The 24,378-nt window shown below is 44.0% G+C and overlaps 1 protein-coding gene across 3 annotated transcripts in view; it reads right to left on the bottom strand.

The window, feature by feature from the left end:
- Window positions 1–24,378, bottom strand: part of LOC144720788 (rho GTPase-activating protein 21-like) — a 37,961-nt gene that overhangs the window by 5,623 nt on the left and 7,960 nt on the right. For 2 of the 3 annotated variants that reach the window (XM_078597830.1, XM_078597832.1), the window contains exons 5-22: window positions 22,959–23,037; window positions 21,893–21,947; window positions 19,473–21,300; window positions 18,550–18,678; window positions 18,087–18,201; window positions 16,097–16,154; window positions 14,314–14,463; window positions 13,248–13,550; window positions 12,410–12,471; window positions 10,646–10,785; window positions 9,902–10,050; window positions 8,186–8,341; window positions 7,426–7,504; window positions 6,720–6,793; window positions 5,467–5,556; window positions 4,956–5,081; window positions 3,988–4,029; window positions 3,297–3,402 (exon numbers count right to left, since the gene is read on the bottom strand). In XM_078597830.1, the coding sequence (XP_078453956.1) occupies window positions 3,297–3,402; window positions 3,988–4,029; window positions 4,956–5,081; window positions 5,467–5,556; window positions 6,720–6,793; window positions 7,426–7,504; window positions 8,186–8,341; window positions 9,902–10,050; window positions 10,646–10,785; window positions 12,410–12,471; window positions 13,248–13,550; window positions 14,314–14,463; window positions 16,097–16,154; window positions 18,087–18,201; window positions 18,550–18,678; window positions 19,473–21,300; window positions 21,893–21,947; window positions 22,959–23,037 (3,741 nt within the window). The remainder of the gene's footprint in view (window positions 1–3,296; window positions 3,403–3,987; window positions 4,030–4,955; window positions 5,082–5,466; window positions 5,557–6,719; window positions 6,794–7,425; window positions 7,505–8,185; window positions 8,342–9,901; window positions 10,051–10,645; window positions 10,786–12,409; window positions 12,472–13,247; window positions 13,551–14,313; window positions 14,464–16,096; window positions 16,155–18,086; window positions 18,202–18,549; window positions 18,679–19,472; window positions 21,301–21,892; window positions 21,948–22,958; window positions 23,038–24,378) is intronic. The other variant, XM_078597831.1, reaches the window with a different exon arrangement.

The raw sequence follows: 24,378 nt of genomic DNA, 5'->3' as shown, positions 1-24,378 counted from the left end.
GCCATACAAAGCCCAAATTCTGCTGAAGCTGGAGTCCTGCTGCTATCACACCTGGAGTGGAGCACCCAGTTCCTGCCTCGCTGCACTTGGACAGAGTTTAGAATAAAGCAGCAGTCAGGGTGATTGATGACGCAGCACTCGCTGATCTTTCCAGTGACTCGCTCATTAGCGTCCGGTCACTTCCTTGTCATTCTTCTATCGCTACTACCATGGTTACTATTTCTGTGAACTTCACTCATTGATTCCTCTATCCATGTGAGGACTCAGTCTAGCAGACTGTTCTGTCGTATCTGCACTGTTCAACCTCCCCACTGCAGGTCACAAACACTCACCCACGCAGTCATCCACTCCCCTACTAACCCACTCAACCACCACACTGCAGGTCACAACACTTATCTTCCTGCTGTTTCCCTTGCATTGCTCCACTTTGGAATTCCCTCTCACCGTCTCTCTTCCCAAACTTTTAATATAACTTTGCTCAATTCAACAAACAAGTTAACTCTGTATATATCTATCACAACTTTGAAGGTGCTGTTTGGAAATTTGGGCCTATGGGCTCTATGCTCATCAACTGTATTTAAAGCAAGCCAGCGAGGCTTTGATGCAGTAACTCATCTACGCGAGAAAATTACAAAGCTATCAGAGCACCTGTTACCAATCCAATTAAATTTCTGAACACGAACGGGCATTCATAAATTTACAAAAAAAATAGGGCAAAAAATAATTCCAGGAAGCCAAGATACTTAGCAAAGCTACAGCCAAATTAGCGATAAAAACATCCAGTTTATTCTAGATGTTACTGATGTCTAACTTAACACGTAGTAGTTTTCACAGCCAATGTTAAGATTCATTCTTGATTTTTGCATTTGGTAAGGTGAGGATATGGCCACATACCTGTCAAAAGACCCTCCACTATCCAATAGCCAAACAAATGAAATTGTCACATGTACAAGCATTTCATGATCCAATTATTGTTTCATAATGATACTAACTGGCACATTAAACGCTTGTACTCATGATAATTTGGCCAGATCATTATTACGTTGCCAAGTCTAATAAAATTATGACTCATTACTTATTTCCGTTTCAGAAACACAAAATTCAGGAACACGTCTGCGTGAGACAGAACCTTGAGGTTTAGTTGATGCTGGAAATCTGAGAGCATGGGCGCAGTGCGGTGAAGTGACATGACAGTGACACGTCACAAGCGAATGAACCCCACTGGCAAGAGGCAGGGTAACAGTGGATAGAGCATGGCATATAAAGAAAAAAATCCATTCAACAATCACAGGATAGGACAGTTAAGATTTGAGCAAGCCATTATCCAATTATCATTGCCCAATACAAGACAATAATTTGATGGGGTTATGGGTGAATATTTTTCAAGGCAGAGATATAATTTGAACATTTATTTTTAAAGCTTAACACTATATTTTTGAAACCAAATAAATAAACAGACAAAAGTAAACCTCCACAAATCTGTCCCTCCGGACAATTTTTTTAATAAAAAATCTCTTTACACACCCCATTGGTCAAATGGCTTTCTGGGAGTGCATACTTTGAGAAGCAATGGTTAAATAGAAGGTCCAAACACTGGACCTGTTTTGAAATGCTTGTCTCATCAGCAGTTAGGCTTTTCTTGATCCAATGCCACAAATCTTATAGCGAAGGACACTCTCTTAGATATGGGTCCAACCTTTGCACACAATATATACACAAATATATGGTACATGTAAAACGTACTTCTTTCTTTTTTTAGGTGGAGGGACAAATATATGGAGGATGTATTGTCTGCTTCTTCATTTTCGTACTTATCTGCTCCACAACAACGTTCATTATTCTTTAGTATCATAGTTTTAGATATGTTAGTCCACGACGTGCTGACTTAAGAGCGTCTCTTCCTCCAGACAGAACACGACACAACACGGAACATGTATCGTACCCGCTCACAAATCCTCAGTGTCTGCTTTGAGAATTACAAAACATATTCAAATTGAGCGTGTAAAAAAACAAGAATGCTGGCCGAACCTCAACTCGGTATTAAACACTCAAACACATGGCAAGAGTCCCCCACATCTCCACCAGCAGGAGCTGCAGCAGCTAATGCCGACACAGTTTCTGACATGTCAAACAGGTGCACGCGGGGCAGCACGTCTCCTTTTTGCCGCAGTTCCATCCGTCCATTAGGCCTAAAAGGGCATTGCCTAAGGAGGGTCCGGGGATTGGGAGGGGGGGCCCCGTGCCAGGGGGAGGGGGAGCCCCCACCGACGCCTCAATGGCAAAGTGAGGCCCCCCTTCGGAGCGGCAGCCAAGGGCACAGCCCTCTGCGGTCACAGTGCGCGCAAGGTAAAGCGTCACGACTCTTCACGCCGTGCGCGAGGTACAGCCATCACTTCTTCTCCAGTTAGGTCAGTTTCATACAAAGATGAGTTACAATTCCAGGATAAGCTTATTCACCGGAGCACACTACATTTAAATGTATGCTTTTGCAGCCAAAGAGGATTTCTAACTTACTTTTCATATGCCATGCAATGGATCCGGCTATTGTTTTTGTTTTACATGCCACACTCTGACTGGCTAGTTTGATGCCCCGAGCATCGTTGATGCAGTTTCAAGTGAAATGACCGATCTAATATGCCAAATTTGTTCTCGAGAAATGTTCTTCAACTTACCGGCGAGCTGGAATATTAATCATTGGTGTATTAAACGCTTGTACACGAGACAATTTGATTGTCAGTTGGTGCAGGGTTACACAACAAATAATTGGCCAGATCATTAAGTGGCCTAACCCAAAAATCTATTATAAACGAAGTATGTTTGCACTTGGTCAGCAGACAAGGGAGTTAAGCCCTGTAGACCTCTCCCCGCATGACATTTACAGTTGGAATATTGCGATGTGCGATACCCTGAGAGCTGAACCCTGTGGTATGCTACTGCTGCACCTTGTGTTACAAGCTGCACCCTCAGACCAACCACATATTATATGCAGCACAAAAAGGGACAGCAGTCTCCTAGGTGACAACACCGCACACGATGGAATACCATTAGCACGCAACACACCTTCACGCTGGGGAAGGCGAAGGCAAGTTGTGTGTGGCTAATTCTTTCGTAGAGTCGAATGCAAGGTTAATCATATGAGCAGAGTTAAGTAGGTCGGAAGTGACGGTTAGTAACCGGTAAAACCTGAAATACATCAACACGGAGCCCTGTAAACACACGCGTCACGTCAGGTGGCATGGTGGCGGTTTTGGCAAGCATCGGACCGTCACTGACCGGTCCAACTGCAAACAGCTTACCGGACACATCGCCTGGGCTGGAGGCAGTGCGGCCGATGTTGGTGAGAAGGTGGTTGATATTGGGCATGGGTTGGGCCTCCACAGCAGTAGAGTCCTGCAAGGGGGTCTGCAGGAGGCACACAGGTGCTGTACACTCACCGCGCCATGCCGCTGTATGCTGCCACCGCACCCTCGTCAGCGTTCAGAACCGCAGCCATTCGAGAGCCAACATGCGGTCTCCACGCAGCGTGTGGGTACGTCTAACCCCCTGTTTCTAGCGCTCATCATCTCCAATTCGAGTTAGTTCTTGTCGCTAGTTGCAGAGCTACGCAATTCGATCTGGTAGGCCAGCCTGGTCAACACTATGGTGTGTATTCAAATACTACGCGCCCATCTGCTTTCATTCACAGCTGACATTCTAAATCCAGTCACATAATTCGTAGAAAAATAGGCCATTATGTGTCGGCGTCATGGCCCAAATTACAAAAATTACACAACATTTTACTAAATTAGGATCGCTCCGACTTTGAAACCCTATCAGGACCCTCCTGAAAAGGTCTTGAGACTGGGGGAGGCTTTGCAGGGTAAACAAGAGTAAAATAAAACCTTTCAGGGCTGTGTATGTGCGTTTGGGTATTTTATGTTCAGTAAGTCTACGTGAACTTGATGTGTATCCCTCCCTCCCACCAGCAGCACAACAGTAATTACTCACAGTTGCGTCGTTTTCACTGTCATCCGTAAAGAACCAGTCGTACTGAAAGAGAAAACATACGTGACAGTGAGGACCACAGAAAGCAAACCAATCACTACAATGAGCAAAATTACATTTCCAGGTATTATTCTGTGATAGCACGGCAATCGATAAGAGTTATTCTGGAAATATAACGGTAAAGCAATCCAGAGTACGCAGCTGTATCGATGACCCCGATTCCTGTACGATGACAAGCAGATACTCGATTTGTTTTGGACATTCTGGAGCCATTAAATTATGCTGGGAAGAAACTATGTTACACAACACAATCATTAGCGACATCATGGAGAATATAAGTAACAAAAAATAAGCGGACAGCGTGCCACCTTTACATGTTGGGTATTTTATGCATAAAACATACGTTTTTACACATCCCATCAGCCACATGGCCATCTCGGAGTACATCATATCATCAGCATTGGTTCAAAATAAGCAATAAGTTCAAAATCATTTGTTCAAGCAAGCTCTGACTGCTGAGACAATGATTGATGTAATTGGTCCAGCATTTACTTATATTGAACCAATGCTTCTGATAACATGCACTCCCAGCAAGCTGTGTGATTGAAAGCATGTGTTAAAGAAATGTCATTTTTGATGTGGAGACATAAGTATGTTAATGTGTGCTGTCTGATATTTCATTGTTGTTCAGTAGGTACCACTGTGTCAGCCTTGTAAGGGTACACTGTCATATAAAGAAAGCAACGCATTTGATCATTTACAGGTACACTGATTGATGGTTTTAATTGGGCAAATACACAAATGAATTTGTTTGGCCATGTCAGGGGTGGTGGAGGGTTCCATGATCATTACGTGGCACAACTCAAATTCGGAATCATATTGGCTCTGAAAACCTACGTATCTTAAGACATAAAATTAACACCAGAGCAGGGTACAGGCAGAAATTACATTCAGAAATATGTTAAACATACGTGTTGTATCAGTGTCTCCACAATCTTGTACTGGTCTGGCATGTGAGTAACCATGTCGGTCATGTTGTCCTCAGAAGTACGGACCAACGTGGGTCCGAACACAATGGCCAGGTTCCTGGGCTCCATCTGAAAAGGTACCATCCCACTACTCAGCATGCACACACAAACACACACCATAGCCCACACACTCCCACATCACACACCCTACATAGACTAATGGGATGAAGACGTCACCATGGCCACAGTTGGAAGAGCTCACTGATGGGACTGTGTCCAGATCTTTTAAGGGTCAGTGAGCTCCACCTCAATGCTAAGGACTAATCACACATGCAAAACCTGACCCATACATTTTCACAAACACACCCCATGGGGCATCCACACACACATACAATCCACCGTGAACAATGCATAGCAAACCAGTCGAAGCATTCATATCACACAGCTAATCACCGTCTTGTCCTGCTATACACTACACACAGCGCCCCACCCTCAGAGAGCAGCCTGGCTCTACCTTGTTCTTGGGTGAGTTCTCTGCTATGGTCTTCAGATGCATTGAAAGGAACTTCAATGTGTGGAAGTGATGCTCTGGGAGCTCATGGATCTATAGAAATACAACAAATGTTATTATTATTCACTGTAAACGCATATCTTGCATATTTTTCTACATAAATGAAAAGCATATCCTCCAGTACAAGAGTGCATATCGGGTAAACGTGAATATATATATAACACACCGAAGTGTAGTGTAACTCTCTTAACTGCAGCAGTTAGGGAAAAGTGTCAGTAAGCAGGTCTTTTTATTAAAAACTTTTAACACAGTTGCTGAACACAGGCCCACATGGTCACCTCACACATGTCCTTGGTTATTCTTCCGTCTAACTCACACTGCAATGCCGAGCTGTCGGATCTGTATGATAGCTTCACTTGCAGTTGTATTTTGTCGCATGTTTTTCTCTGTTTAGATTCGAATGTAATAATCACCCTACATCCAAACACATGGCAATCGTCACCCCCTACTGCAAAAACATGGTAGGGCCCTTTTGAAAAAGAGTTCCGATACTCTGTGAGCCATTCTTGGGTAAACAAGTGTAATAATATTCTTTGGGTCTTACGGTAAAGTTACGCTAATAGGTACAAATTAATAAATAAAAACTACGACGTTTCGATCACAACACAAGTGATCGTCATTAGGAGAAAAACAGAGGTGTAAAGCTGCTAAAAGCAGACTGTTATAGTCAAGTGGAAACCCTCCCTATAGAGGCGGTTCTCAATATTGACTTAAAGCTTTTGTGACTGCAGGAATTCATATTCTTTGGGTCTTTCGGTAAAGTCACGTAAATAGGCTTTCCACTTAACTATAACAGTCTGCTTTAAGCAGCTTTCCCCCACTGTTTTCCTCCTGATGACGATCGTTTGTGTTGTGATCGAAACATCGTAGTTTTTTGTTATTTTTTATAATTTTTAACCTATCTACGCGACTTTACCGAAAGACCCAAAGAATATGAATTCCTGCAGTCACGAAAGCTTTAAGTCAAGTTTGAAGTGCAATAATAATCACCATCAGTCGCAGATGCAGGCTGTTTAGAATCCACACTAACCCAGATGCCCAATTTTGTTTGACCTCTGAATTACTCCTGCATAATACATATTTCTATTTGTCCTATTGTAAGACAGTTTTAATGACAAATACGGTGAATATTCCATGTGAATTTCATTTATGCTAGTGTCCAATACTTGCAGTACACCTTAGAGTAAATTGCTTACCAGTTTTTTAAGTGCTTTCAATCTTTCCACACCATTCTCCATCCGATTAGCATCAATAAATTCATAGTATTTTTCTGGAAAGGTAAACAGTTTATTTGAATTGCAGGATTCCGCAGTGCACAGCAGGAGTCACTTCCCTGAACGTAAAAAAAACGCACGATAAAATATAAACATCCTGCTGCTTCACAAAAAATATAATCATAAGCCTCATTGTGAAAATAAGAACATAAATAAGCAGAAAATGTCCTCCTCCACATATCTGTGCATACATTATTTTTTACAAATCTCATCAGCCACACAGCCTTCTTTATGGGAGTGCACAATTTCAGAAACATTCGTTCAACGCAAGCAAACTCTGGACCAGTTTCAACATTCAGTGTTCTCGTGATCAGTCAGGTTTACTTCAACCATTGTTGGATGTTTATAGGGAAGGACCCTCTCTGTTAGACATGGGTCGCAATTCAACACAAAACTATACAATACATAACACAAGACAATCATGAGTGTAATTGTGGAGAATACTGGATATGTGTGAAAAAGAGCTTCATAGATCATCGGATTCTGAATACAAGCAATGAAAGAAATAATGACATTATACACCTCCATCCTAGAACTGTCCCGTGTAGCTATTGGCAAGCACTTGGTCCATCATGTACTCTACACACCAGGGAAGTCGCACAGGGACAGACGCTGGTTGCCGAGTTACCGTCAGTGAAGAGTGGCTCTGGAAGCTTTCTGAAGAACGACTTCAGTAGACTGCTAATGACATTCAGGTCACGCCATTTCTGAAAATTTAAATGACGAGCAGAGAAGAGTTGTTGGAAAACACATCCTAAAAATGTCGTCACATTTACTTTTACCTGTGGTTACTGTGGGTGCTGTTGTCGCCCCATTATCCAAATAGAACAGTGACCAATTCTCCAAGGCCAGTGCGCTAACCATTGAGTGTAAATGTTGTGGCTTGGCTCTCCAACACACCGGTGTGCTGTACTTGTGACGAATTGGCATGTCCTGTTTATGTGACAACACTTACTAGTTGGCTGTTGTTGGATGGTGGCGGGTTTTAACGACACATTTATATATTTACGCGATCTAACCCAAAAAAAACCTCTATCATTATGCCCTTGTCTGCTTCCTTCTTTTCTTGGTTCTTTCGATAAAGTCACGTAGATAGAAAACAAAAGTCTAAATTTAAAGCAAAAAACACACGACGTTTCGATCGCAACACAAGCGGTCTTCTTTAGGTGTAGAGAAAAGAAACCTCCACGATCAGCGGCACCTGAAGAAAACCGCTTGTGCTGCGATCGAAACGTCGTGGGTTTTTTTGCTTTTAATTTACATTTTTGTTTTCTATCTACGTGACTTTACCGAAAGAACCACGAATATAATAAGAATGGGTTTTACCCTCTGGTAAACAAAGCGACATGGCAACATCTCGATGTGAATGCAGGCGACCCCTCACGTACATCATCGTTGGTGTCAATCTCCGTTACACCGCGGTTGAGCTCCTCCTGCAGGCTGCACACGGCAGCGTTGTTGCCGGGGACACGATAGATCCCCGTAGACTCCAGCCCACGCTCCTCTACCAGCCCACAGCACACCTCCACGATCAGCGGCAAAAACTGCATCCACACCAACACGCACACAGCAGCCACCAACGCATGTTCCCATATACGTTATTATTCAAAATAAATCTTAAGCTTCATTGTGAAGCTTAACGCACAAAATATATAAAAAGACAATGTGCCCTTTTTCATATATCCTTCTCTCCATTAAATTTGTTATTTATACTCTCCATGATATTCTTGGGTCTTTCGGTAAAGTCATGAAAGACCCAAGAATATGAATTCCTGCAGTCACGAAAGCTTTAAGTCAAGATTTACTCTCCATGATGCTCATGATTATTTTAAGTTATGGATTACACAGCTTTCACAAAACTACGACCCATATTGTAAACAAAGAGGGTCTTGTCTGCAAGATCAGCGGTTCACCAGCATTAATTCAAGCAAGCCTGACTGCCGATGAGAAAATGAATGTCGAAACCAGTCCAGGCTTGCTTGGAGAAATGCCGAACTGCCAGTTGTTTATAGGCAAGGACCCTATCTGTTAGATATAAGTCCTAGTTTGACAAAGCCAATTTAGTACATGACTAAAACAATCACGTTTATATTCATATTGGGGAGATGTAAAGAGGGAATTTTGAACGTCGCTAGAATGTTTCTAATTATCACACACTACAATACAAGTGACAGTCATTCAAAGTCAGACAATTTGTGAAACTAGATATGCAAATTGGTCGAGATATATGACAGGAGCAAGCCGGGTGGATCAGCGGGAGCATGAGCGGCTTGCAATCGAAAGGTTGCAAGTTTAAATCCTGGTTGGGGGTTGACTCGTTATCGATCTAGGGTCGATAAAATGACTACCACTTTGTGGGGAAGTCAACAGTAGTTTTCTATGTATGAGACTTGCCCCCACCATAGGAATGAGGAATTTCCACCACTGGCTCAGGGCTGTAAACAGGAGATGAGAACCGCCTCAGTGCTCATTTGAGCAGCAACACACTTGGCCTTGAGCGTAGCAAAAGTGACAGTTGCTGTTTTTGCTTTATTAGAGGCACTACACTGTTCCAAATCCGCACACCGACAAAGTTGAGAGAACCTCTTCCAAAAACAGAGAATGGTTAAAATCAGGGTGACGATTACCACATTGGACAAAAGTACAATTCATAATTGAGTTTTAGGCTGAACCACGTAATGATCCGGCCATATTTGTGCTGAACCTTTCCACCACCCAACACGGGCAATCAAATGTAATAGTTAAGTGGTGCACAATTATAAAAGCACCAATTGCAATCGCTTCGGCACCTTCAGGAAAATCTAGAAGTCAGAATAACTGTGTCAGCTGACCGGGTTTCCTAAAGAGATGGCATGACCTCACAGGAACAACTAATCAGATTCAATCAATCAATCCAAGAGTTGTAATGCGGCATATTCAGCAAAAAGCAGAGACGGACATTAACCATCACAAATTAGTTATTCTATATTTGTTTCTAATTTATTTTGGCCAATTATTAACATTGTGTTTTTTTTATTATAATTGCTCGTGAATATACTATAATCGGGCGCAGCATGGTGTTGGATGGCAAGTTAGCCCATTCACATGGCAAACATTTCACGTGCCTTGTTGTGGAGGCCTGGAGGGCAGTCCTCAAGTCGCACTCCGAACATGGCCATTGCGTCTGTGTTTGATCTTCCACTAAACGGATTTTTCATGATGCTCTGGATGCCTTTACGCCACAGTGCCTTGTCCTTAGGGGGGCTCAGGTCCTCTGCGAAACGGCATTCACCACAAGAGGACACGCAAATGTGAGGCATTGAGGACATCATTGCAAACAAGGTCTTCCATCTCAAGGGATTTTCCAGGTGAAATATTTTAAAAAATAGATGCGCTGCAGGCCTCGAGTGTAAATACACAAACACAGCAGCACTTGTGCAATTACAATTTGTTTTTAAAGCTATTAAAACACGAGCATATCTAAGCTCTGCAAAATGAAAGGCGTTAAGATATTTCTTGAATGGAGCAAGGTGATTATAGGAGCTTGATAAAAAAGAGACAATGTGGAAGAAATTCCCAAGTGGAACAGTGCGTGTAAAAGGAGAAAGAGAACTGCTGTGACCAGCAGTGTGTTGGTTGAATGATTGAGAGGGTAGGTTGGTGGGTGAGTGGGTGTGTGAATGGTTGAGTAAGCGAGCGAGTGGGTGAGTTGTTAGGGCCTGCAGTGTGGTGGTTGAACAAGGTATAGAGGAGATGAAGCAGTCTGTCTGGTCAATATAGGAGGAATGAAAGAGTCAAGTTCACAGGAACAGTAACCAAAGTAGCACCAGTTGTAGAGTGAATACAGAATGAAGGTAGGGCACACTCACCCTTGGAGCCAGCCTTGCGATCCGAGTCCTGTTTTGGAGATCGTGGGACCCTTTGCTCAGACTTGGGCCCCAGCAGCGTTGACTTTCCCAGTGTTTGTCGGAGCATGCGAGGAGATGGCTCCACCTTGTTACTTAGTGCACTGTACAAAATACAAACACACACCATCATCATCACCAGCAATAATCAATCCACTGCTGGAAGAATGCCTTCCAAAGTCATCGCCATCTCTCACAATCCTGCGATGCAACAATCCATCCAGTACCTAAAAATGGAACCGAACTTATCTCTCCATGTCTTTGGTGGACATCCTCTCAGATGCATTCCACTCCTTGGCTGCCACTCTTGACCATCATTCCTTCTCGTAGTGTATTCTACCCAAGCCCACTTTCTTAACAGTTTGGAAGCTCTCATTAACCTTCCGACAGATTTATTGTTCGAAGAAATGTCAAAGTTGGGCTCAGGATAAATGAGTGAAACAAATATCAAGAACACACATGCACAAGGAAAAACACACACGCATCTACGAAAATGCTCGACGACATAATATGCACAATTCAGTCACCGTCAGAAATAAGGAATAAACCACAAGGTAAAATGTATGCAAATGGCCAACGAGCATATCCAGAAAGATTAATTTAAATGTAACAGCACATAACGTACAAAAAATAAAATATACAAAAATCTGTAAAATAATGGAGTTTGCCAGACATTCTGGTATAGGACCAGAGCTTGGGCAATTGTTGGCAGCACCGGTTCTAGCTGACTTCCAACTTGCCTGTGGTTTTCCGTACCTCTGTGGGAAATGTATGCATTACGAATCCTGCTACTGCGTTTTGAGATGCGATTTGCATGAACGGTGGTCTCGACAAGCATTTTTTATTATACAGTGGAACCTATGGTCACGAATGCTTCTGACCACGACCAAATCAGGTTCCGACCACAAAATTCACAAAATTTTTTAATCTGGTCACGAACACAAACTCAGGTGGCGATCAAACACGGCCACGGCCGATTTCCCCTTCCGCGCCATTTTTTTTGTAAGTGCCAAATTTCCTGTTGTTTGTTTACAAACAACATAAAGCGTAACAGTTATGTATATAACTTTTGTTATATAAAATTCCTAGTAAGATATTAATTTCGTGAGTGTAGACATACCCCTCCCCCCTCACTCAAGCGGTAATTTAGAGAGCGAAAGCACTGAGTACGTAAATCGCTAACATAAGAACCCGTTAATCTCTTCTCGCATCATTCATACGATGATGCAGTGAAGTAAAAGTTCACATGATATTACGGTGAATGCTTCCAAAAACAATACTGTACCCAAATATTACTGTAAACTTACTTTCAATAGAAACATGAATTGCTCATACGAATATTCTCTCTCTCTCAGAATCGACCGACTGATGTAGCAGACGAAACAATCATCTTGTTGAACGATTCTAAACCTTGACGCGGCAATGTTAGTTTTCTTTGTTGTTCAAGGTCTTCTCAGTGTTATTAAATGTTTTTACATTTAGTTTATTATTACACTATGAATTATATGGCATAATTAACTATTTTTGTGCTTAAAAATCTTTAAGAAACAATATTTATATACAGTTCGTAAGAGTCTGGAACAGATTAATCGTATTTACATACAATCCAATGGGGAAATTAGGTTCGAGTCACGACCAAATCGGGTTGCGACCAAAGTTATGGAACGAATTATGGTCGTGACCAGAGGTTCTACTGAATCTCAAAGCATCAATTCCAGGACAACTTACTTGACATTGCTGTATTCTTTTATCTTCCTGCTTATCAGATCCCGGCTCAGAGCCCCAGAGTCCTAAAAACAAAATAGTTATTTATAACAATCGAGAGTAAGGTGTGGACGAACAGGAAGACGTGTAAAATAACCCCTGGTCGGAGACCCGCTCCGAAGTGCAGCACTCCACCACATTCACATCCTACGTCTGGCTACGAGGCTCGGTGATTTTTTTCACCTGGAAGAAAAAAAAATCACTTAAACTTCAATCATTGATTCCTCCGCACATGTCGACGACTCGAATATTTCATGTCATTGACAGTGTTCAACCACCACACTTGCAGGTGGGCAGCACAATTCCTTTCCTGCTTCTTCAATCACCGCTCCACTTTGAAATTCCCTACAAATGTCTTTTGGATAAGCTCTTATAATCACCTGGCTGGCTCAATTCAACACACGTGTTAATGCTTATCCATTTCAACTTTTAAAGTGCTGTTTATTGCTAGAAACTTTACATTTTAGGCTATTGCTAGAAACTTTACATTTTAGGCCGTTGGACTTGAGCTCAGCAACTGTGTACAAATGTTGTTTACAGCCCTGAGCCAGTGACAAGGTGAGTCTGTCCGCAGGACAACCACTGTTGACTTCCCTATGAAGTGGTGCTAATTTAATCGATTCAGGAGGGTTTATGGGCCAAGTCAATCCCTGCCCCCGAACCAGGATTTCAACTCGCATGCTCTACAATGGAGCCACCTGGTTGGTTGGTTTTCATCTCAGGAACCTTTGGGCCTGTGCTCCACAACTGTGCAATCAATGTTCATGACATTCAGAGCGTTTCGTTTTGCATCGCCACTCACCTCGCCATCTGGGTTGCTACCTTCCTGTATTGCGTGAATCCAGCCCAGCATTTCATCCCGGCTTTCCGCCTGGAACAGGTACTCGCTGCAGTCGGACGTGGTGAGACGGAACACGTTCTTGCGCCGCGTGTCACTGTAGGAGATGTCCACCAGGCTGTTTTTTATGCTCACGGGGTGGTCATCCTCGGGGACGCTAGGTTCGCCGGCTCCGCCGCCCTCGCGCTTGTCTTTATGCAGCAGCAGTGTGTGGCCTCGCAGGAGGCAGTACACCTGCTTCCACAATCGTGTGCTGCCGCTTAATCGCTACAGGGCGGCACATTGGGGTGAGAGGTCGGGGGCAGGACACGAGAGATATTCACAATCGATTTCTGGGTTAGGCAACGCAATGATCTGACCAAATCTCATCTACATCATGAGGAAATGTGTACATTTCATTGTGAGTATTGTTCTTCAACCTACCAGTGAGCCAAAGTGTAAATGATTGACGTGTTAAACGCCCGTATGTGTGACGATTTGTTTTGTTTGACTGTGTCGGTTGGTGGAGGGTTCCAAGGACACGACATTATCCACCTCGGATTTGCTGACAAGTCATCATAATGCCCAATGGGAAAGACTACAGGAATGTGAGAAGAACTTAACCTGTAAAGTTGGGCTCAGGATAAATGTCCACCCAGCCGCTGACCAACCAGCAGTTGGGTACAACAGATATATACGATTGGCAAGTCACATGTGGTGGGTTCAAGTGTGGGTATTTCCACCTCTTCCAACAAGTATGGTCAGCGTGGACAAGAAGACCAAAGACCCTTTAGATCTCCCTCTAGTGGAGACTCTTCTGCCAGCGGTGTTATGAGTGAGACATTGCAGGGCTACACTTTTACCTATTAACTGAGGAATGAGGGCAATGCACCACAGGGTGACTTAGGCCACCATGCCATTTGTACATTCGCGTGTACCAATCACTGCATTCGTTCCTGACTTTCAAAACCAATAATCGATTCTGCAAATGGTTACAGTTTACCGGTTATTGTCTAACAACTCAAACGGCCACCAATGCTCTGAAGGTCACCTTGGCCTTCTCCCCATGAAAGCGGAAGTGCAGCCAGCCCTGCTTGGTGACGTCACCTCCCAGGCCCAAGTGAGTGATGTCTGATGTAGAGCGTCGCCTCCGGTACGGTCCTGCTCCTGCATCCTCCGTGAACTCAGGGTCTTCCACAATCTGAATATCGCAATCACATAGGCTCCTTCAATGCTCTTGATACATGATACTCAAGTAAAGCACAAGCTGAAAATAATAGGCATTTAGCTGTCCAACAGGCAAATACTTAACCGTCAATCACCACTGAGTCGAACACAATTCTCGATTAGGGTGACATAAACATGGTCAAGTTAAACTAAAAGAAAAATCCCATGACAATATAATGCAAGACTGACAATAGCAAAGTTTCTCCAAATATTTTGAACAATATTATTCTTATCCATAGAAAAAAACATTCATCTGCTTAGCACAGCAATCTCCTCAAAGCTGTCATGGAACATTTATAATACTCATCTGGCTAAGGAGGCATCGCAAAAGCTTGCTTTCTTTTCCGTGACAAAGCATCTTCAACGCGCAACAATTATTACTTCTGCTACACAAACATTTTTTTTGCTGAAACTGGAATCCTGCTGCTGTCATACTTGGGGTGAAGCACCCAGTTCCTACCTCGCTTCACTTGGACAGAATTCAGAGTGAAGCAGCAGTCAGGGTGATTGACAATCCAGCACTATCACTGGCGATCAGTCGCCTCCGTTTGAACCTTTATATTGCTACTACCATAGTAACTATTGCTGTACTTCACCCATAAAGTTTCCTACACCCATGTTGAAGACTGTTCATCAGTGACTATTTCGTCTAATACATGTGTAGTAGGTTCCAGGAGACTTGGACGACGTAGTTGGAGGCACACTTATTTATTAACCACAATGTACATAACAGGCCGGGATGTACAACACTCGAAGGGGTATCGGCCCCTTCACCCGTCTAACAGGGAGATCACACAATCTATGTCACGGCTAGCCTACTCCTAGGTCCTCCACTACAGGGCTAGGGGAGGCAAGCTAACCCAGCTCTGGTTAATGCTGGGATTATGGCACCCCGAGTCCCCAGACCGGCTCTTACAAGAGCATCGGCTCTGGGCTCTTGGGGCCACGCCACTGGCTTGCCCTGGTCGGTCCTGAGAAGGACAGCGATCCAGGGGAGTCCCAGGGCCTATCTAGCCGGTCTTCTTGCTTCGCTGGTTAAGGCTGAACACTGAACCCCGAGCCCTCCGGCTCACCGCCTTATATAGCAACTCCCCCACTGAGGGGTGGGGCCGTGGGGGATCCCAGCGACGTGTTAGCCCCCCAGGCTAAACTGTGCGGACGTGGATGTAAGCACCTCTTGGCGTACGAGCATAACCACGCCCAGTGTGATTGTTTGCCCTCCGTAACACCTCTACACATGCTCTGTTAAATCACCGCACTGAAGGTCAGAACACGTGTCTTTCTGCTTCTTCCCTCGAAATGTTCCACTTAGGAATTCCCTCCCATCGTCTCTCGTCCCAAGCTCTTATACCATTGTCCAATTGGAGAAACTTGAAAACCTAATTTGGACCGTGGCACTGGCACACAGTGGCCTACTGTTTTCGAAAGATGTAACAGGATCTTCAACATCCACTGTGAGTGAAAATAGATGGGGTGTAATATTTTACGGTTCACACACACTGCGTTATTAACCAGGGTGGCCTGCCTGGTCTGAACACGCAGTCACTGAGCCGTGTCACCAGCCAATCAGTAAATCCCTTATAATATTAAAATTGTACAACACATACCCCTTCAGAAAAGAAGTTCTTGAGTTTCTTGATGCTTGGCACTCGCTTTGGCTGTTTCCTGTGAGACAACGCTATTATCAGTAGTGAACACGGACTTCTTTACAGCCAATGTTATCATTCAGAATGTACTTTTGTGTTAGGTCATGTAATGATCCGGCTAAAGCTCTGTCACATGACCCTCCACCATTCGACACCGCCAAAGAAATAAAACGGTCATGTGTATAAGCATTTAACATGATAATTGGTCTTTTACCCTTCTATCTGGCAACAAAACTGACACCTTTTTTACAAGGAGTCATGCTTACATAGACCACAATACCTGTTGCCAGATAGAAGGGTAAAAAACCAATTATAATATTTTTACTGGCAAATGAGGTTCCAATGGTGTAAATGCTTATCCCCGAGCTCTCATACTCTGATGGTGCATTGTCTTTGAGTTGTGCGCCTTTTGGCGTCATCTGGTCCAACTCATGTGAGACTAGGCTCTAAGGAAAGCTGTCTCGGGTGTGGACCAATCAACTTCAAGGACAGTGCACATTAACAGAGTTATGTTTTTGTTTGCATTATGACTGCAGGTATTGTGGTCTATATAAACATGACTCCTTGTAAAAAAGGTGTCCGTTTTGTTGCCAGATAGAAGGGTAAAAAACCAATTATCATATTTTTACTGGCAAATGAGGTTCCAATGGAGCATTTAACATGTCAATTATTGTTTCAGCTCAATTCTCACAACCAAATTAGGTAATAAATATGCAGAACATCGCAGTATCACAGCTAATTATTATCGATCTGAAACACTACTAATTGGTGCGTCGTTAAAACACTTGTATGTGACAATTTTATTTGTTTGGCTGTGTCCGGTGTTGGAAGGTCTTGTGACAGAAATTTGGCCAAACCACTACGTGGCCTAACACAAAAATGAACTACGAATTTCCAGGGGGAAACCATCATCATATTTACTATACTCCAGAAGATTTAATTCTGCACTTCACTGCACAATATGTTTTAAACAAATTATGCAAGCTGGCTATTCTTAATATGCAACAGTAACAGCTAACAGCAACAATCTTACGTTGCGTATTACAAAATAAATCATTAGCATCAGTGAGAGTATAAGTAACAAAATAAATAATCAGTCAATACACCTCATCTTTGTATTGTGTATTTATAGTTTTGCATAGAACTAGGACCCACGTATAACAGAAACGGCCCTTGCCTATTCACATTTGACAGTTCATCATCATTGGTTCAAGCCAGCCGGGCTGTGCTATAAGACAATGAATGTCGAAATTAGTTCAGTTTGTTTCTGTTGAATCAACGCTGCTGATATTATGCACCCCGAAGACTGTGTTGTTAGTGGGATGTGTGAAATAATACTTTAGTAAAGTGCATTGCCTGCCTATTTATGAAGCTGCTTATCAATAAGCGAATGAGTACAAAGACTAGAGGCAGATCATGTCGCAGGGATGTGCTAGGCCATTTGTGTTGTGGGTCACACGCATGCACTGTAAATACAAAGTCAAGGCATGTATCTTGCCTGCACATCAGATTACAAATGCTGTTAGGTCAAGGTAGTGTTGTTGGTCAGGTGCCTCAGTGGCAGAGAGGGAGACACGCAATCTGAAGGTTGCGAGTTATAATCCTGAGTACCACTTTTCGGGTAAGTCAATAGTGGTTTACTACCCGATGGAGACTCGTCCCTTTTCGTTGACTGGTGGTATTTCCTCAACTGGCTCTGCAGGGTCGTAAACAGGCAATGAGCACAGACATAATGCTCAGTTGAGGAGGATATAACTCCTCAACCGAGCATTTTTTTTTACAACATTAAATAATGCAGGGTTATCGGTGACTGGTAAACTGGTAACCCTTTTCAGAATCAATTAAAGTAAGGAACCGGTAATGGATTGCAATGGAATTTTTTGCAGGAAATTACTTTGACACGAATTACTATAGCGAGCACTGGTGTCATCTCGGTAGGTGCAACACTCACAGAAGAGTCTTTCCCTCCTCACGTATCTCATCCAAACCCTCATCGTACGACTTGGAGCGCTCCGTTCCCATCGCAAGCAGATAGGACGACCTGCGACTGCCCTTTACGGCGTCTTCTAAAAAGAGAACCAGAAATGCATCAATAATATCAAGAGAGATTTCAAGTTTGTTTTGTGCAACCAGGTGGTGAGAAGTCTATGGACAAGGATAATCTCATTCGCAGGAGTGACCTGGGCCACCAAAGAGACATAAGAACATAAAAACAACAATTGAGCGGAAAAAAAATCAGAGCTACAGCACTCATATCGATATCACTCCTGCAAATTATCCTATCTTGGTCTCACTCAAGTTCTCGCGGTGATAAACAAAATAAATGTGAAACTTGACTGTAATTTGCCACTTGTGACAGATCTGTGTTAAGTGAGAAGTTGCGCCAACGCCGGGCACATGTTAAAATGTCTCACCGGGATCATTAGACCACTGGTGTCGTACAACGCCAGAAGTGCCCATAGTGGGCGGGCCCCTCTGTGAGGAGACGACGGCCGAGGCAGAAATGTCTTCACTATCCTGTTCCCCAGGGCTCCCAGGCTCATCTACAGAACACAGGAAAAGAAAGCAGAGAAATTAGCAGGTGTATAACATCGTGTGAATTATAGAATATTTAAGTCTAATTAATAATCACAAGCGTCATTGTGGAGAAAATGAATAACAAAATAAACAACATAAAAAAAACTGTGTATTTCAGTAGCATCGGTTCAACACATGCAAACTCAGGACCAGTTTTGACATTCAGTCTCATCAGCAGCCGGGCTTGCTCGAGCCAATGTTGGTGAGCTGCCAGATGTTTATAGGCTGCCAGATGTTAGATATGAGTCCTAGTTTGACACAAAACTATTTAATACACAACACAAAATAATTATTCGCGTCATTGTGGAGAGTTTAAATAACATAAATAATTAGCCAATACGTCTAGTTTACGTCTGTATCACCACAAAACATTTTATATAGCCCATCAGCCACATGGCCTTCAGCGTTGCTTGTTTAAATACATCAACATGTTGTCGGTAAAAACACTCACAAACAAATGTACCAAATTATTCCCATGAAATTACGTCCTGCATCTTCATAAAAATCTACAGTCAGAATACAATTCAGGAATTCAAAATAACCGTGTCACTTGACCCAACTTCTTAAATGCACTTCCTTATCTCTATCAGAAGTGAAACGTGAGAATTGTTCAACTTACCAGCAAGCGGAAACAACAATTGGCGCATTAAACAACTTTTATAAGTGACAATTAATATTTGTGTGGCTATGTTGGGTGGTGGAGGGTTTTAGGACACACAAACATCAGTGATGAATAGAAGTTTCACTGCCTCGTACTCACCTATGAAGGGAATTGCAGCTAATGAGCTGCTTGCAGGGGTCTCGCTGACCTTGTTGACAGCCTCTTGCTCAACCTCCCTGTGGAAGCCCTTCCTGCGGTCAGTCGGCAGCCAGCCAGGGTGTAGGCCTGCTTCCTGCGCATCGACCGCAAGGATGTATGAAGGGTGGCGTAGCGGCGGTGCAGGCCGGCCTAAAGGAGGCTTTTCCCGCAGCACTACGCCAGATGTAGCGGCAAGCTCTATAACACCCGGTGATCTCTGCTGCTGCTGCTGCCTGCCAGCGGTCAAATTGCTGTGAAGTGCAGGGTACGAGCCGGTCCTATCCTTGGTCTCCTGGAGGACTGAGCAGCCCTGGCGCACACGAGTGGGCGCGCTCTGACTGTCCGATTCCGAAACGGTGCGTTCGGCCCTTACAAGCTGCGGCGGCGGGGCCACTTGTAGGCCGCTGTTGAGCAAATCTCGAGATTCCAGGGACTTTGACCTGCAGTGGTAGGCGTCTACGCTGTTTCGAGCATCGTCTGTTTTCCTCGAGTCTGGAGGCTGCGATTTTACTGATGTCGAGGAATAATCCGGCTTAAACTTCCCGGCGCGAGATTTTACGTCGTAGCGTTTGCCAAACACGGGCGGTTCGAAGCGTGCCGGTGCCATGCCCGAGCTGCCTGTGTTCTCACCACGGCACCTCTCAGAACCTCGCGGCCATGCCCTGTCCGATGAATCCCGGCATTCCTGGCTCGAGTACGTGCCCCTTTCGGTAGGAAACCTGACCGACTCTGTCGCTGTGCACACGTTGCTCTGGGAAGGTGCGTCCCCCATCGCATTCATTAAACCGCCTGAGAAATTACGTGCGGCTGAATCCTTCTGCTGCGAGAACTCATACTTGCCGGACCTGGCGATATTGTCGTTGGAGTGGGTCCGGCAATTCGGAAAGCTTGCCGGGGGGGATTCCATCGCGAGAGCGTCTTGAGACACGCTCCGCCCCCACTCCTTGGTCTGCACGTTCTCCCCAAGTCGGTCTTGAGACGCGCTGCGGCAGCGGTTGCTGCCGGCCCCCTGCTGGCCCCTGTCCTGCGACGAGCTCCTTGTGCGATAGTGCGTCGCGCTGTCGGGCGGTGGGGGCAGTGGATAGTGTGGTGCGGCGTGAGAAGTGCCGCGCAGAACGTCCAGCCGCTCCTGCAGAGTACGCGTCCCGAACGTCCGCCGGTAATCCTTGTACGTCGGGTACTGATCCCAACCTCCCTCTCTCACGTTTGCACCTGCGTGCGCCAGGTTACTGCCCGGGTCAGTGCCGCCACAGGGTAGGTAGTAGTTCCCACCGGGCGGTGCGTACGTGGCTCCCGCGGAATAGGGCTGGTTCGCGTCATGAGGTTGTGACATGTACTTCCGGACGAGGGCTTCGCCGATCCGGCTGCTCGCTTCCTGCAGCGCACTCCGAGACGTAACGCTAACCGGCATCGCCGCGGGCACCGCGGGAAGAGATGCCTTGCGCAAGACCTGCTGCGAGTCTGCTCTCTGTGGCTGGCAAGCGTGGCTCATGCTTGTGAGATCTACAACTTTTCCTGGTGGTACTATGAATGTCTTCATGCCACCCTTCTCCTGTGCGTAGAGAACTGGGCTGGACTTTGTGAGACTGTCTGAACGAGGGGGAATTGGCATGTCGAAAGAAGAGGATGCTGGTCCCATGCCGCATGTGGAGGCGACATTGGAGCCTGGTTGAGAGATGCCAGAAGTGCTTGGGAAAGGATAGCTAGACATGGGTGGAGGTTCTGGGATGTTGTGGGCCTTCCCCTTGTAAGAGTCATTTCCTTTTAAATAAGCATCTTGGGAGTAAGCCTGAAAATATAAATATTTACACCGTTAATACATCAACGTTACCTACAGAATTCACAGTGCACAATATTTTTTATCTTAATGATGTAATTGATTAAATTAGTTCCAAAAATGCTTAAGTGTTATGGTTGAATAACCACTTAAACCTACAGGCATGTGGAGGCCTTCATCCAGCATTGGATTGACAAACAGTTGCACATGTACATATTTATAATGTGCGGCTGCTGTGAGAATTTGATCAAAAGCCAAAGTGATTTCCTGCTAAAATGATGATTGAGGCCGTGTTCATCTCCTGTTTAAAGCCATGTGCCAGTGGTGGAATTTCTACATTCAAATAGCAGGGGAAGGTCTATCCATAGGACCACCACTGTTGACTTCCCTACAAAGTGGTTGTCATTTTATTGGCCCTCGAGGGATGATGGACTGAGTCAAACATAAACACAGGATTTTAATTTGCAACCTTTAATAATAATTTATATGTATAAGGTGCATTTAATTCATAGATCCCCATATGATTACGAGCTGCTCGCTCTACCGCAGAGCCACCTGGTATTTAGAACTGTCATAAGTAAATAATGATTATACATTTTCTTACCAACTGTAAAATATCCTCATCCTTGGGCATCACAGAGAGCCGCAGTAGCAGATCACTGCAACACACACAAAGTGTATACACACACAACATCATACAATATGGCACCTTCACATATCTTCTTCCACAGAAAAAAATGGACACATCCCGTCAGCCACACAGCCATGTGGGAATGCATAATTTCAGTTGCATTGGTTTAATACAAGAGCTATGGACCGATTTCTACTTTCTGTGTCTCAAGAGTAGTCAGGCTTGCTCGAATCAATGCTGGTGAACTGCAAGATATCTATAAGCAAGGAGCATTTCTCTTAGACATGGGTTATAGGTCAACAAATATAATACAAAACACCAAATAATAATTAGCATTGTTGTGGAGAACCACCATTGTTAATCATTCTCCACAATGAAGCTAAACATGATTTTACGTATTACACACAAACGTAGCTTAACGGGAAAGCAGTGTGCATGTGTTAGACACGGTTCCCCATACTATCATGTGCACTGCCAACATACTGCGACAGACCACAAAAATACATAACTCCATTTATATTACTACTACTATGGTTACTGTTCCCATGAACTTCACTCGTTGATTCCTCCACCCATGTCGAGGACTGTCTACCACATTGTTTCGTCTCACACCACTGTAGGTCACAAAAACACTCACTCACTTAACCATTCCATCACCCAATCACTCATCACAATGCAGATCATGACCATTCTCTTCCTCCTTCTTGCCTCTCACTGCTCCACTTTGGAGTTCCCTCCCATAGTCTCTTTTCCCAGAATAGTAACACATTTCTGAATTGATCAAGGTTATTATACAATTCTGGGAAATGGGACGATGGGTGGGAATTCTCAAGTTGAGCAGTGCGAGGGAAGAGGAGAAACAAGTGTTGTGATCTGCAGTGTGGTGTCAATGGGAGGGCGAGTTTTCGAGTGAGTGCCGTTTGTTGCTGGACGCTTGACATTTTGTGCCTTTGCCTTTCAGCCTGTGCTCAGCAGCAACTGTGTTTAAGAATACATGTGTACATTCTGAAACAACACGAGAGAGAAACAACAAACTCACCAGTTTTGAATGAGAGAGATGACTTGAGAGTAGCTTTTACCAATGATGCTCTCACCATTAACTTGCACAATTCTGTCTCCTAGAAAAATCACAAAGGAACGTGTTTTACACTGTTTCTTAAATAATACTGCACTTATGCACACACATGATGACGCAAAGCATGTGCATATGCAATGTGGATGTTTAACACAATGCAAAAGTCCAAACGTCAAAGTAATTTCCTGTTCAAGTGAGCTATGAGGTGGTGTTCAAATCCTATTTACAGCTCTGGTATAGTGGTGGACGGACATTCCACAATCTTATGGTAGGGTTGAGTAAATTAATAGGACTACCATTACCCAGGATGATCTCGGCTGGCCAGCCTGAAAATTTGTATATGGCCACCCCAATTGTTTGCATGTGTGCCATGTGTGTAGATGTGCAAGTGTATTTATCTGTGAATATATCACACTGATAAGAGTGTGAGGCTGATTGATGCTCAGGTGCAGTCTTGGGGTGGCTCCCGACTGGTCAATTATGTTATGTATGCTGATATGGTAATTTCTGCTCACTGAGGACAGAGGAGCGACACTCACAATGAGTGGAGCCCTGGGCGGCTAAAACGCAGCAAGTTGGCAAAGTGGGGAGAACATGTGGTGCATCTGACAGTCATTTCAGTCAGTCATCCCATTAAGATCTGGGTCTGTCCTGTGACCTCCTGCCAGGGAGCCTTCCACATTCACCTTACCTCAAAGTGCACCAATCCTGGTGGTGCAAGAACTATGGTGACATCACTGCTACTGAATGGTGGCTGTTGTGTGTATACTTGTATATGTGTTGTTATTTGTACGTGCGATTATATATGTGTATGCATGCTTGCATACGTGTAAATTCATGCTAGTCATGTATGTTTCATATTTTTAGGTTTTTTCGGTAAAGTCACATAGGTAAATAAATACAATTAAAATTAATAAAAGTAAAACAAAAATAAAATAAAAAATCACGACGTTTCGGAGGCAACACAAGCTTCCGTCTTCAGGTGGAACCGTCACAGCTATCGTGCTTCCGTCTTCAGGTGGAACCGTCACAGCACGATAGCTGTGACGGTTCCACCTGAAGACGGAAGCTTGTGTTGCCTCCGAAACGTAGTGATTTTTAATTTTTTTAATTTTACTTTTAATAATTTTAATTTTTTACCTACGTGACTTTACCGAAAAAACCTAAGAATATGAATCCTTGCAGTCACGAAAGCTTCAAATCTAGAATGTATGTTTCAACTGACACACTGGACACTTGCATACAAGATGTTCAATCCAAAGTGACTCTTCTGGTGAAAAATGTCAACGAAAAATGTTGTAACCAATAAAAACAAACTTTAAATTGTAACCGTCTGAGTGCGTGCCGCTCACTCTGCCACTGAGCCACATGGCGGAACACTGTA

The sequence above is a fragment of the Lampetra planeri genome, chromosome 10 (assembly GCF_965212315.1).
Source record: "Lampetra planeri chromosome 10, kcLamPlan1.2.h2, whole genome shotgun sequence".
In the NCBI taxonomy this organism is placed as follows: Eukaryota; Metazoa; Chordata; class Hyperoartia; order Petromyzontiformes; family Petromyzontidae; genus Lampetra; species Lampetra planeri.
This window is presented reverse-complemented; position numbering and strand designations above follow the sequence as displayed.